This window comes from Phoca vitulina, unplaced genomic scaffold (genome assembly GCF_004348235.1).
Source record: "Phoca vitulina isolate PV1807 unplaced genomic scaffold, GSC_HSeal_1.0 scaffold10, whole genome shotgun sequence".
NCBI lineage: Eukaryota > Metazoa > Chordata > Mammalia > Carnivora > Phocidae > Phoca > Phoca vitulina.
The window spans coordinates 46,687,350-46,701,370 of record NW_022589713.1 but is presented as its reverse complement, the minus strand read 5'-3'; the positions used below and the strand labels follow the sequence as shown (position 1 = coordinate 46,701,370).

Below are 14,021 nucleotides of genomic sequence, written 5' to 3'. Positions count from 1 at the left end.
CTATCTGTTTGGTATAAAACAATGTAGTTTTAGATCCAGTGCATATAAGGTAGCACAAGTAGTAATATGTCTTAAAGTAGGATAAAGTTTTTTTTATCTTAATTAATTGTTTTATCCTCTCCACATTATCATTACAGAGCAGTCATTACAGCTCTAAAAATATACTTTATTTTCTTGGATCTCATATTTTTTAAGGAACAAAATTATCCACTGGGATAAATACCAATGTTTTACCTGCTGATTCTTCTCTAATTATTGTGCTGATACCTCATCTTAAGAAAAATGCAAATCTGGATTGATCATGTTTTTAAACTTTGAAAACTTCAAGTTTGTATTTTTTTTGTTTTTTATTGAAAACTACTTACAAAACCTTTTATGTTTTAGGAGCTCCAAATGGATCAGCAAGCAAAAAAGCATCTACAAGAGGAGTTTGATGCATCTTTAGAGGAAAAAGATCAGCATATCAGTGTTCTCCAGACTCAGGTAAAAGAGTAAAAGAAAAAGAGTGGAATTTTTAGATAAAGAAGAATTAAAGGGGATTTGATGGGATATCTCATAGGTTCCAGATGTTATAAAATGACCTATTTTTAAAACTCTTGCTTTTTCTTAGTTGTTTTTCAGTATATTTTTTTTAATGTATTTTGTCTTTTGGCTAACTATGATATCATTGAAAATAGCAAATATAAAAATCAGCTTCATTGGGAGTAAATACTTTATTTTGATTTTTCCTCCCAGTATAATGATAAAGAGTATCTTTTACTCTGTCCCCTCTGTGTTTTATTTTATTTATTTTTTTTAAGACTTTATTTATTTGACAGAGAGAGACACAGTGAGAGAGGGAACACAAGTAGGGGGAGCGGGAGAGGGAGAAGCAGGCTTCCCGCCGAGCAGGGAGCCCGATGCAGGGCTCAATCCCAGGACTCTGGGGTCATGACCTGAGCCGAAGGCAGACGCTTAACGACTGAGCCACCCGGGCGCCCCCCACTCTGTGTTTTAAAGTACTATTGTGTACTTTCTTTCTCTCTCTCCCTCTCTCTCTCTTTTTTAGAGTGAGAGTTGGGGGATTCCGCACAGAGAGGGAGAATCTTAAGCAGGCTCCATACCCAGCACAGAGCCAGAAGGCAGGGTTTAGTCTCACAACCCTGAGATCATGATCTGAGCCAAAACCAAGAGTCAGACACTTAACCAGCTGAACTACCCAGGTGCCCCTCATTTTTTTTTTTTCCTAAGGCATCTTTCTTTTTTAGGTTTCTCTGCTGAAACAGCGGTTACGAAATGGTCCGATGAATGTTGATTTACCGAAACCATTCCCTCAGATGGAACCACAGGCTGAAGGTGTCTCTAAAGAGAACACAGACGGTGATATAGAGCCAGTAGGTAAGCTTCATCTTATCGAAAGGGTAATTTAAAAGCTAGAGGAGGATGTTGACAGTTTCCAGGGCATGATGTGGGCTGAGGTAGAAGTGTCCTCCAGGAAGATGCAAGAGTTTCTGTTGTTTTGTTTCTTTGCTTGTTATTGTTCTTCAGGAGAACAAAGCTAAGTAATTGTTTTAAGACTTGAAAGTCTGTGTGTAGCACCACGTTTTCGTTGTAACTAAAATTCATTCTAGTGTTCTCTTCAGCAGCACATATACTAAAGTTCATTATATTACACTGTTTTATTGATACAGTAGCTAGATTTCATATAAACAGGTCAGTTCTGTTTAAGATGAATGAATTTGCTATTTTCATTGTTTGGCTATTTTAGTTTTAAAGTAATATTGCTTACATACTTCTACATTCAAAGATATCTATATTCTATTATTTGGTTCCTAATTAGAAAGGAAGAAATAGTTAAATTTTGTCTCAAAATCCAGTTATAGCCCTCCATATTCTTTGAGGCTTTAAGGTACATATTCAGTAAAATTCCCACTTTTTATTTACTGGCTCTTTCTCTCAAAGACATTTATGGTAAACTTTTAGTCCAGCCAGAGCCAGAGCAAGGTGCTGAGCAGCTGTCTGAGCAACGCCAGGCTATAAAGGGTCCTGAGATTCCCTTGGGATATGAAAACTTAACTCATAAATGTATGGAGAATGTAGAAAGCTGTACTTAACCAGAACTCCTCTCAGGGACAGATTAGAATGCATTGGAAAAAAATTCTTTATTAATCTTTTAGGGATGGGAGCCAGGACACAGAGGGCACTTTTGAATAACAAAAGATGGTCATCAAACTGTCTTTTAAGGAGGGTGAATTCAGTTAATGTTAGTTGACTACTGAGTGTTTTGTGCCATTTGGGCTGGGGCTGAACCCTAGGGAGGTGACTGTGCTCCTCAGCTTCTTGGGATACGGATCATACAGATAGTGAGAGTCGAGGTTGGGAAGGGTACTCCTCCCTTCTCCGTCTGGCTCAGAGCATTGGGGTGAGAATACACCCCTGTGTACTAACAGAGTAACTGTTCCCAGGGAGCCCTTCTATTCTTTACTGACCACCCCTGCCTGTGCTGCTTTATTGTTGATAGTGGTAGATGGAGCTTCTGCTAAAACACTGGAGGTGCTTCAGCAGAGAGTTAAGCGGCAAGAGAATCTCCTGCAGCGTTGTAAGGAAACCATTCAGTCACATAAGGAACAGTGTGCCCTATTAACCAGTGAAAAAGAAGCCCTGCAAGAACAACTAGATGAAAGGCTTCAAGAGCTAGAAAAGATGAAGGTAAAAGAGCAAATGAATTTGGTTTATGTAACCCTGTGAAGCCAGATCCACAGGTCCCAGCGTGGCCTGCACCTCCCTCCTCTGCAGAGCCTTCCCCTCCCTCCGTAGAAGGCACGGAGACAACTCCCACGCGCCCTGGGCTTCAGAGCACTTGCACCATCCTTTTCAGACGTCCTGTATACTTGGCTCTTACTGGACTGAGAAATATCCAAATTCGATAGAATGTTTAGAGTTCTCATATGAGCAGAAGCTTTATTAGAGATGGAAATGAATTTTTAAAATTTTTTTAGGAGCTTCATATGGCTGAGAAGACTAAACTTATCACTCAGTTGCGTGATGCAAAGAACTTAATTGAACAGCTTGAACAAGATAAGGTAAACCAATAAACCTTATGATACTAAAATTTGTCAGGGGGCCCCAGCATTCCCTTTTGGAAGCAGTTAGAAGCATTCAGCCTTATGCTTTCCAAAGTTATTTGTAGCTTGCTTCCATGAAAAATCTTTTTGTTGTAAGTTTGAAATTTAAATAACGGTTAGCATTAGTTGTGTATCATGTGAAGCTGATTCTCTGTGATTTTTTGATCCCAGTCAGCATTTTGATTCAGAGATTAGAATAGCTATTGCAAAAGAAATCTGTTTACAGGACCTACCTATTTTTCAGAGAAAAGTTGGATTTTTTATAGTTAAGGCATTACTAAATGTGAATGATATTACGTACTGTCTTCAGCGGAAACAGACGAATCTCTCAGATACACTGCCTAAAGTGAAGAAGTGGTAGTATATATATTAGCGTAAACAGAAGTTTCTGCAGATGAATTTTGGGATTCCTTTCAGGTGAGATTGGCAGTGTAGCGGTAGAACAGCAGCTGTGGTGATGGCAGCAGAGGCAACTGAAAATTCATGGGCAGATGCTTTTGCGCTGTCTTTCAGCCCCAAGTTCTTGGGTTCTTTTTCTAAAGCAGCTCCCAGTTGGTTCATAGTGTCCAACGTTTTCTTCAGTATGCCACTTTACCGCTACCGTATTTTAAGTGGCCGTGCAATTAAGAACATGTCAGAGCTGTTCTGCTTTTGAAACGTATTAGCAGTCTTTGCATTCTGTGATGTCGTTTTGCTAGATTCTACTCCGCACACTTCGTGAAGGCCCACTTAAAAAAAGTGAACCCACCACCCAGCTTCAAGGCTAATGTTGTTTTATCTGTACATGCCCAGCCTTTATTATCTATCCTCAACCCAGAATTTACTTTGTTGTCGAGCAAATTCAAGAAATCTCACAATTTCTTACATAAGTATTTTGATGTAGTTTTAAAATAAAGGACTCTTTATTTTTATAAAAATGTAACAATGTATTATCATGATCACATCCAAAAATTTAGTAATTCCTTAATACCATCAACTAGTCAGTTTCAAATTTGCCTTTTGTCTCATACCTTTTTTCCATTTTTATGAATCACGATCTAAGTAAGTTTCTTTCACTGTAATTGGTTGATATGACTCTTAAGACTTCTTTTAATCTATAGGTTCCATTGCCTCTCTCTCTCTGTGTCTCTTTTTCTCCATTGTTATTTGGTTTTTGAAGAAACTGAAGGCCAGCGATCTTGTTTTGAAATTTTGTGTAATCCCCACTTACCTGGTTTTTATCTGTCCATTGATACGAGCCATCTGGAAGAGTCAAACCCTAAACCAAGGTTTGACAAACCCTGCAAGTAAAGTAATAATCTTCTTAAGACCATAAAATAGCTGTCACAAAATCTTATTTTTCAAGAGACAAGTTGAACCACCCTGTTTTTTGTTAGTCACAAATGACTGATTCGGGATATAATATTTTCCCCCTAGTGACCTTCATTTTATGTGTAGATTATCCAGAGAGTGGGAAGCAGTAGCAGGTAGCAGACAGTTTGCAGACAGTAGCAGTTAGCAAATTGGAGGAGTGGGGGCGCCTCACTGACAGTAGTGAGGAATGGCAGTGGGACCAGAGACTGTCACAAGAGAAACAAGAAAAAGCAGGTAGATCTGTACCACAGGCTTGGCCCATCTTTGTGGCAGCGTAACCGTCTACCCTCAGTAGCCTCTGAGGCTCTCCCCATGTTCCAGCACAGATCAGTAACATAGTTCATGGTGGCCCTGAGCCAAGTACAAAAGGCTATATTTTGTTCATTATAAACTGTTTACTAAGATAGGGAAAATTATAGCAAACATTTATAGAAAGATTATAAAGTAACATTTTTAATTAAAATGTGTTTTTAATACTCAAAAGACTAAACTTATTATTAAAATAATTTTTTTTTTTTTTTTTTTTTAAGATTTTATTTATTTATTAGAGAGAGACACAGCGAGAGAGGGAACACAAGCAGGGTGAGTGGGAGAGGGAGAGAAGCAGGCCTCCCGCGGAGCAGGGAGCCCGATGTGGGGCTCGATCCCAGGACCCTGGGATCATGACCTGAGCCGAAGGCAGACGCTTAACGACTGAGCCACCCAGGCACCCCAAAATAATTTTTTATATTAACAAATAACCCTGGTCTGCCAGGTAACCAGAGTTGTTATATTATGTAGTATAGTATAGAGTGCAGACTCTATACTGAACACAGACTTCAGTTTGTGAAATACTAAAATAATTCTTATGCTGTACGTAGTAAGAAATACTATGTTTTCTGCCTTTTAAGTAAGTTTGATATGTGCTGTTGATGATGCAGTTTTGTTATGTAAACACTTCAGTGTCTGCACTTCTGTTTAGGGAATGGTAATAGCAGAGACAAAACGTCAGATGCACGAAACTCTGGAAATAAAAGAAGAAGAAATTGCTCAACTCCGTAGTCGCATCAAACAGATGACTGCCCAGGGAGAGGAGTTACGGGAACAGAAAGAAAAGTCTGAAAGAGCTGGTAAGAACTCAGCGGTTATTTGTTTTATGTTAGAACTCAAAAGTCATGTAAAGTGCTGACCAACCAACATTTAGAAAAATTAGTTAAATATTGATACGGGTACAGAGATTCTGTATAAGATACTGAACTGTTTCTGGGAGGGGGCAGGGGCTGGTAAACCATGGCCTATGGGTGAAATCCAGCCCATGCACGGCCTATTTATAGGACTCTCAAGCTTAGAATGCTTTTTACATTTTTATGTAGTTGAAAAAAAGAAGAAGAATATGTGACAGAGACCATACGTAGCCTGCAAAGACAAAAATATTTACCATTTGGCCCGTTATAAAAATGTTTGCTGACTACTGCCTTGGAGTATCAAAATTCAGGTTTACACTTTTGGAACTCCCCAAGTAGGCACAGCATAGTATATATTAAATAAATGCTACCTTGTAAATAGATGCTCTAGGGTAAACAAAAGGGTAAACAAAAAATATAAGATAAAGAAAGTATAAGATAAGCCTTTTAACATAACAGAATTATGTTTTGACATAATAAATGCTAGGCTGTGAAACTGTGGAGACCAGCATAGTGTTCTACAAGGTATGATACTGAGTAATGCTGGGAAAGAGAGGAGAGACCAGAGTGAAGGAGCATTTCAGGTTAGTGAGGGTGTGAGGTTTTTTTGTTTTTTGTTTTAAAGATTTTATTTATTTATTTGACAGAGAGAGAGAGCAAGAGAGGGAACACAAGCAGGGGGAGTGGGAGGGAGAAGCAGGCTTCCTGCTGGGCAGGGAGCCCAATGTGGGGCTCAATCCCAGGACCCTGGGATCATGACCTGAGCCGAAGGCAGACGCTTAACGACTGAGCCACCCAGGTGCCCCTAGGGTGTGAGTTTCGAGTTGGGCCTAGAGGAATGAATAGAATGGGCCTAAGCAGAGAGGTGGGGGCAGCATACATTCCAGTTACTACAAGGGCATCGCAGGCACAATGACTAGAGTGGATGTATTAATCAGCTGCAAACAGTTCTTGCTCAAGTGGGAAATAAAGGTGGATCTGAAAGAACTGTTAAAATCTTAAAAGGTGAGTCATTGAGCTTAGACTTTGGTGTACAAGGCAACAGGAAACCAGTAATAAGAAAGCATACTGTGATGGAAGCTAGTGTTTTACGTAGAAAAAAAATGAAGTGGGAAGTCAGACCTACAAGCAAAGGCAGAAATCTGGGTGTGAGGGACTGAGAGCTCCAGCTGCCTTGGCTGGGATGAATCTAGGAAAGAGAGGAAGAGTAGCATCTGCAGAACTTGGTGTCTGATCAACTTGCAGGGGCAGAAGAATAGTAGAAGTCTAAGATGACTCCAAGGTTTTAAGCTTAGGAGATTGAATGAATAGTGAGAAGTCAGAACAGGAAATCTAAATGGGGAATTTGAGGAATGGAGTGAAGTGATGAGTTTGCTTAGATACTTTGAATTTTGTCGATCATGAGCTTTCCAAATGAAATTGTCTTCTAAGAATGTGGAAAAGAAACTAGAGCTTTTTAAAGGAGTCAGTAGCCTAAGGTGGAAGCCTGTGATTAAATCTGTGGGAGCGGCTGATTTCTCCAGAAGATTAAGTCTTACAGTGGTAGCGGTAGCAGCTGCTAGTACCTATGAGCGTGCATGTGCCGCGTTGCCACGGCCACTAAGAGCCAGCATTTAGTTAGTTTTCTTATGCAAGCCTCTGTTATAAATGCTTTACTTGTATTCACTTGTGTGTGTGCTTGTATTTAATCCTCTCAGTTTCTTTGAAATAGGGACTGTTATTACAAATAGGAAAACCCAAGAATGTGGAAGTTAAGTAGCTTGCCTACGTTCATGCAGAGAGAGTAAGTGTATAGTCAGGACTTCAGTCTGGGCATTTTGAGTCCAGAGTCTGTGCTCTTAACCATAGAGATCTTGAGTTTGGCAGAGAGAAATAAATGAGGGGAAAAAAAGTTACCCAAGAAGTCAGAGGAATTGTGGGTAGTTATGCTTTGGGGAGAATATAAGAGGCATTTCCAGAAGTGGGAGAGGTAGGTTGAAGACTTTAAAAAAGGTCTTCGACTTTGGTGAGGATTTGATTCCCCAGGTGCAGTTTGAGAAATGATTTTAGAAACCAGATTGTAAGGTTTAAGATGGGACATGGGTCTGGATGAGAGAGCTAGTTGGTTGATACCAAATGTGCTCATAGAATCTCTTTGCAGTTGTTTTATTAATAAGTGGTTGGGGAATTTAGTTAATGAATTTGTTCCCAGTAAACCCAAGAAAATTTCCCTCCAAAGAGCATTAATTGACAGCAACTCTCAGAATATAATCTCTGAGGAATTACCTGAAGCAGTTTGAGAGGTGTGAGGCATTGTTGAACAGATTTGCTTTCAGGGAATAGGAAACCTAATGCATGGTCTCAGCTTCTCATATCAAGCTTTTCCATTTTTAGGGCTGCTTTTGTTAACTAATGTAGCCAGTCAAGAGAAAATAATGTTGGTTAGGGGATTAAATTTTCTTTAAAATTGGAGTGTAGCTTGTGAGGAGGTAGAAATCCATGACCCAATATCAAGTTGAAAGAGGTGAGTGACAAAAAGGTAGACAGAATACACAGTTAATTCACATGTAGGTTAAACATTTCCCAGGCTCCCATTTTAGTCATTTCATTAGTTAGTACAGCCTTCCTTCTCTTGCTTCTCCAGAACATGATTGTATTTTGTCTTTAAATGGTATTTTCATAAAACCATATTTTTGTAAATATTTCAAAGCTTATAGGTTGGGAAACTTTCCTGTTAATAGTAGCATAAAAATATCAAAAATTAATAAATACTTAAAGAGAGAAGTATGATTTAGTTATTTAATAAAGACATTAACTTTGGAAAGTCTTTGGATCACATGGTTGTACGTGCCTTTATAGATATTTTAAGAATTATATTTGTAGTCCTAATTATTGGACCGTAACAGAAAGTTATAACAGACTCATTCTACAGTGAAGATACTGCCTTTTAAATCTATAATGAAAACTGGTCTTGCACAACAACTGCATTTCATCTAATGATCGTAGTTAAGTCTGAACAGAACTCCTGAAGTATAAAATGTTTAATTCAAATATAAAATGCGTATGCCAGTTGACAGAAAAATTCCAATTTAGTGCTCAAAGTAGGAAAAGGTCTTTTTATGTAAAGGAAGTAGAGTTTCCGTAGTCTGTGAACATAATCTGGCTCTTGGAGAATTCTATTCCTCTATGAAATATTTGTCTTTCTCTTTCTTGAATTTAAAATTCAAAGACTAAACATATAAGAGCTGGCCATGAGAAAGAAGCATTGACAGCATTAACATCATTAAAGCTTGTGGTTGTTAAGGATTTTTAAAAGTAAATTTGTCTACATAAAACGATTATGAAAGAATATAAACTCTCCTAATTAATTTTCAACTGTAAAAATTTAACCCTGATATATTTAGTAATTCTTGACGTGTGGCTATCAGTAGACAACTTATTTTTTTGGCTCACCTATTCTGGCGGTAAAAATCAGCTCAAGTACATTTCCCACTACTTCCCACCACTTTTCTTGGAAAACAATCTATTGCGCTGGTTCTCATGGTTTTTCTAAATAAGTGTGATGCCTCCCATATGTTGGAGGACACAGAAATCTAAATGTCTCTGATTTTAAAAAGAACAGTTCTGCCCTAAAAAGATGGAAACTATGTGAAATACGGTGACATGCCCACTTTACAATATACACTGTACCAACATGTAGTACTTATTTACTCTCTAGAGAACTGTTGGGCATGGTTTTTGAAGCACGACAGTATAGCACTCTTGTTTTGTTAGAATTATTTATTTTAGTGGGTAAAGAAAACCAAAACCAAATATATTTGTTAGAAGCATTTTACTACCATTGTTGATAGTTTTCCTTTCTAGGTGTCACTTAAGAACAGATGGCCACATCTTCAAGTAACCAGACTTTAAACTTAGAGAAGTCTGGTGATTCAGCTTTAGTGGATAATGCTATATTTTAGATGCTAGGTATTATTATTAGTAGTCTAGAATATTATCTCTTCAGTGCAACACAGAGTGTTCAGTGCAACAGTGCAGAATATTAATGCTGCTAAATTTTGCCCTAGGTTTTGGCTGTTCTTTGTGTGTGCATGTGTATGTTTTAAGTGGGGTAGGAGGTAGAGGTAGCTGGCTAGTTATTAATACAATGTATTGCAAAAACACTGGAACAGAGAGAAAATGAAAGCACATCACTATTGTTTCAATACACTTCCATTTAGTTTTTCCTCCAGTCCTTATTTTTATATTATTGTAATCCTATTGTACATATAGTTTTGTATGCTCCTTTTTTTTTTTCCATTTAGCATTATTTTGAGCACTTTTACATGTTGCTAAAGTACTAACATATTTTAATGGCTGTGTCAGAATGCATGTACATCACTTAACCATTTTCCTCTTGATCATCATCTAGATAATTTTATATTTTTGCTATTATGAATAATAACTGTAACAACACTGTGATACAGCTTATTCCATATTTGAATTTTTTCTCAGGATAAATTCTTGCCCACAGACTTCTAGTTTTTTTTGTAAGTTAGTTTTAGGTATTTAAATATAGCTATTAGAAAAAACCCACACCACAGTGTTAAGTCCCTTGCCCCCCATAAAATGTTCTTGCCTACAATTTATGCAAAGTGAATAAAATATTCTACTTGGATTAGGAAAGTTTCCAGAGTGCTTTCCAGAGTATCTTTTGTAAATCCTGTTTCCCTTTCATTTACCCTGTCTTTGCCTAAGTCACGTGTTTTCTATGATTGGCTGCATTTAAAAACTTAGATTAACTCATAACATTCTTTGCTTTTTTATTGCCATGCTGTGTTTGTGCAGGAAATAAGTTTTTTATTCATTTGTATAGTATAGGCCTGATATAGCAAAGACATTCAGTGGAATATGTTTATTTGACATTTGAAGGGCCCTCTTAAATAGAGTTTATGTGTTTAAGTAATATGTAAGATTTATGCATATTTATATAATAAACAAAAATCAGATGTGTATTTAAGTGCTTTGTTAGTTGCTGATAATTTATGTAACGGTTTTCTTGGAGTCTTAAGTCTCACAATACATCTTATTTTTGTGCATCCACACATGCCAATAAGTGAATCATGGTGCCTTTCCCAAGCCTTGTATGAACAGGACTGGGGTAAGGGCTATTTTTTTCTTATCATGGGTACTTAGAGTAAGCTTTATAAAGAAAATTCCATGTTTCTCAGGCAAAAAAGTATGAATCAAAGTAGAATTTATGTCTGTCATGTTAGATATGTAGTATGTACATATTTTGGCACTAAATGTATACCTGATGGAAAAATTTCTTATTTTAAATGGAATTAGATTTTCATTCATTATAAGTAGTTTATTTAATAGCCATATATTTGCGAGTACTTGATATGTTTCTTTTTTTTTTTTTTTTTAAAGATTTTATTTATTTATTTGAGAGAGAGAGAATGAGAGAGAGCACATGAGAGGGGGGAGGGTCAGAGGGAGAAGCAGACTCCCTGCCGAGCAGGGAGCCCGATGCGGGACTCGATCCAGGGACTGCAGGATCATGACCTGAGCCGAAGGCAGTTGCTTAACCAACTGAGCCACCCAGGCGCCCCACTTGATATGTTTCTACATACATACATAATCATTGTCATCCTGCACTTAAGTCCCTGGCAGTGTCACTATTACTGGAAAGCATTAGGAACCCATTTCTTTGCTACAGAATCATATTTTCTTTTTTTCTTTCTTTTTTGAGTAAAGTTGACACACAATATCACATTAGTTTCAGGTGTACAACATAATGATTGGGTAAGACTATATGTTATGCTGTGCTCAGCACAAGTGTAGCTCCCATCTGTCACCATACGGCGCTCTTACAGTGTCATTGACTATCAGAATCATATTTTCAATTTAATTAAATTTACTTAGCTTTAGCCTAATATCTTTTAAGATTAGCCTGATGTTTTCAAGGTATTTAATAGATAAATTTGCATGGTTAATGTAAGGACTACATGAAAATTTGGATAGATCTGTGAAATTTTTAGAAGTCAAAGCATGGTCAATCTGTAGAGTGAATCTTGTTATGTATTTCAGAAAGTGGCTTAAAAAGTAGATTTCCATTGCAAGTGTAACTACTAAATTTCTGAAGACCCCAATTTATATACAAGTATTGCACTATCTGGTTTGTGCCACTGGGTGGTAGTATTATTTTCATTTTTGTAAACTCTAGACAAGTGGTTTTCAAACTTCTTGATCTCAGGGACCTCTTTACACTGTTAAGAGTTACTGAGGATTCCAAAGAGCTTTTGTTTATATGGGTTACATTTAGTGATATTTACTCTATTAGAAATTAAAACTAAGAAATGAATAAAGTTTTTAATTCATTTAAAAATAACAACTATAAACCTGTTACATATTAATCTAAACACTTTTATAAAAATTACTTATATTTTCCAAAACAAAATTTAGTATAAAGAGTGGTCTTGTTTTACATTTTTGCTTATCTCATTGTTTGGTTTAATAGAAGATAGTGGATTTTCATGCCTGTTTCTGTATTCATTCTGTTGTGATATGTTATTTTGGTTGAAATATATAAGGAAAATCTGCCCTTATGCATATATGTATTTGGAAAAAAGAGGCCCTCATAGACCCGCTGAAAGGGCCTCAGGACCCTAGGATCTTTGGACCACACTTTGAAAACTGCTGCTCTAGACTTTTGCTTTTATTCACAAAAGAGCCTTGATGATGGGTGGGAATTCTGATAAACAAAATTCATTTTATTGCTTTCTCTGCTAATTTGCATTTCATTCATTTTGTAGTACTACCTGTGTTTTTGTTTTTAGTTTAATGACATGCACTTTAGCAGTTTTTTTGCTGGGATGAAGACACGGGCACTGGCTTACTTATTCATTCTTATGTCATTAATCAGCTTCTTAGGATCAGCAGTTAATCTGCAGGTTGGCAGCCTTTCTGCACTTCTGCATCTATGTTTATTTCCTGCAGAGGGAGTAAAAATGGGTCTTATTATCCTTATAGTAAAGTGTACTCCGGGATAGTGCAACAAAACAGTAATGCTCCCTGAATCTCAGAATTCTGGCATTTGTTATTGCGATGGGTAAGGATGTTGAGGATGAGGAGAGGCAAAGGTGGTGAAGTGGCAAAAGCAAACATCACATTCTTCCTAGTTTTACCTAAGGTTTATTCCCCATCGCCTTTAACTTCATCAACTGCCTTTGGAAAAATTGTCTTCATGTTACCCAGTGCCTCGCTTATGCTTGGCAGATGGCAAACATCCAGTCAATGTTTGATGAATGAATGGTTGGATTATTGAGCTGTAGATCGCCAACCTTTCCCATTTAATTCTTCTAGTGAGCATTTATCCATTTTTATAATCCCCATGGATGTGAGTGAACCTCGTCTGAAGTGGAAAGCGATAAAAGGCCTCCCCTGCATTTTACTTTTGACAGAGGACCATTCTTAAGGTTTATTAAATTTTTGCCTAGGAATATTTTCAGAGTTTTTTTGTTTTGTTTTGTTTTTTTAATAAAAAGTGCCTGAGATACATTGAATTTTGCTTTGGAAGAACACAGTGTGTTCTTGCAAGATTTGGCAGCAGTTCGTGCTTAGCTTTCCCGTTGTCGTGTGTTGTGACTGTATTTTCCTGCGCTCTCTTGCATGTTGGCAGAGGACTTGTCAGCTGTGGCTGATGCACGCTTTCTTTCTCCCCACTCACTTATCCTTTGTTGGTAATTGGAAGATAAATTATGTAGACATTCACAACATACTTCTTTACTCACATTAAAATCCTAGAATAGTTTCATTTTGGAAAGTGTGGGAAATTTATCTTTAGAGCATTACAAGCTATGGACAGCACTTTTCTGTATCTGATGGTTGTAAGATCAGAGGGTGAGACATTTCTGGTTGGTAAGTAAACTCAGTATATTCTCCCTCAACATTGAAATGGGACTCATTGTTGGAGGCAGACTTCCCGTAAGGAAGTGGCTTCATTCATGGTACAGTGTGGAATCCAGAATGAGTTTGAAATATGTTTTCTGTATGTCAATATATGTAATGTGTTTTAATGCCCCCCTCCCCTCCCCCCGCCCCGGATACTTAACATTTCCATAAAGCAAGGTGGAGATAGAACGCAGTGGAGGTTTCCTGTGTCTGTCAGAGATATAACATGCTATATTTTGTTGAGAGTTAGAAGCCATCAGCAATTGATTGCTTCAGAAATTCTGGTTTAGTAAGATACATTATTGCCCAATTGAGCTGGATCAATGTCAGCATTCTTAGAGTTTTTAAAAATAACGCAAGGTAAAGAGTGTTCCTTAAATATAATTTTAAAGTTCTGGCATCAAGCTAATATATTCAAGTTGATTTATCATCTAAGGGAAAAGCTGGATGCCTCACTTCTTGCATTTGAATGAGAATGTTGAATTAA

General features: G+C 37.3%; 1 protein-coding gene across 11 annotated transcripts in view; it reads left to right on the top strand.

The window, feature by feature from the left end:
- GOLGA4 (golgin A4) overlaps nucleotides 1-14,021 on the top strand; it is a 128,099-nt gene that overhangs the window by 58,557 nt on the left and 55,521 nt on the right. For 10 of the 11 annotated variants that reach the window (XM_032409007.1, XM_032409010.1, XM_032409006.1 and 7 more), the window contains 5 exons: nucleotides 385-483; nucleotides 1,248-1,377; nucleotides 2,501-2,688; nucleotides 2,979-3,062; nucleotides 5,419-5,566. In XM_032409007.1, coding sequence (XP_032264898.1) covers nucleotides 385-483; nucleotides 1,248-1,377; nucleotides 2,501-2,688; nucleotides 2,979-3,062; nucleotides 5,419-5,566 — 649 coding nt within the window. The remainder of the gene's footprint in view (nucleotides 1-384; nucleotides 484-1,247; nucleotides 1,378-2,500; nucleotides 2,689-2,978; nucleotides 3,063-5,418; nucleotides 5,567-14,021) is intronic. The other variant, XM_032409005.1, reaches the window with a different exon arrangement.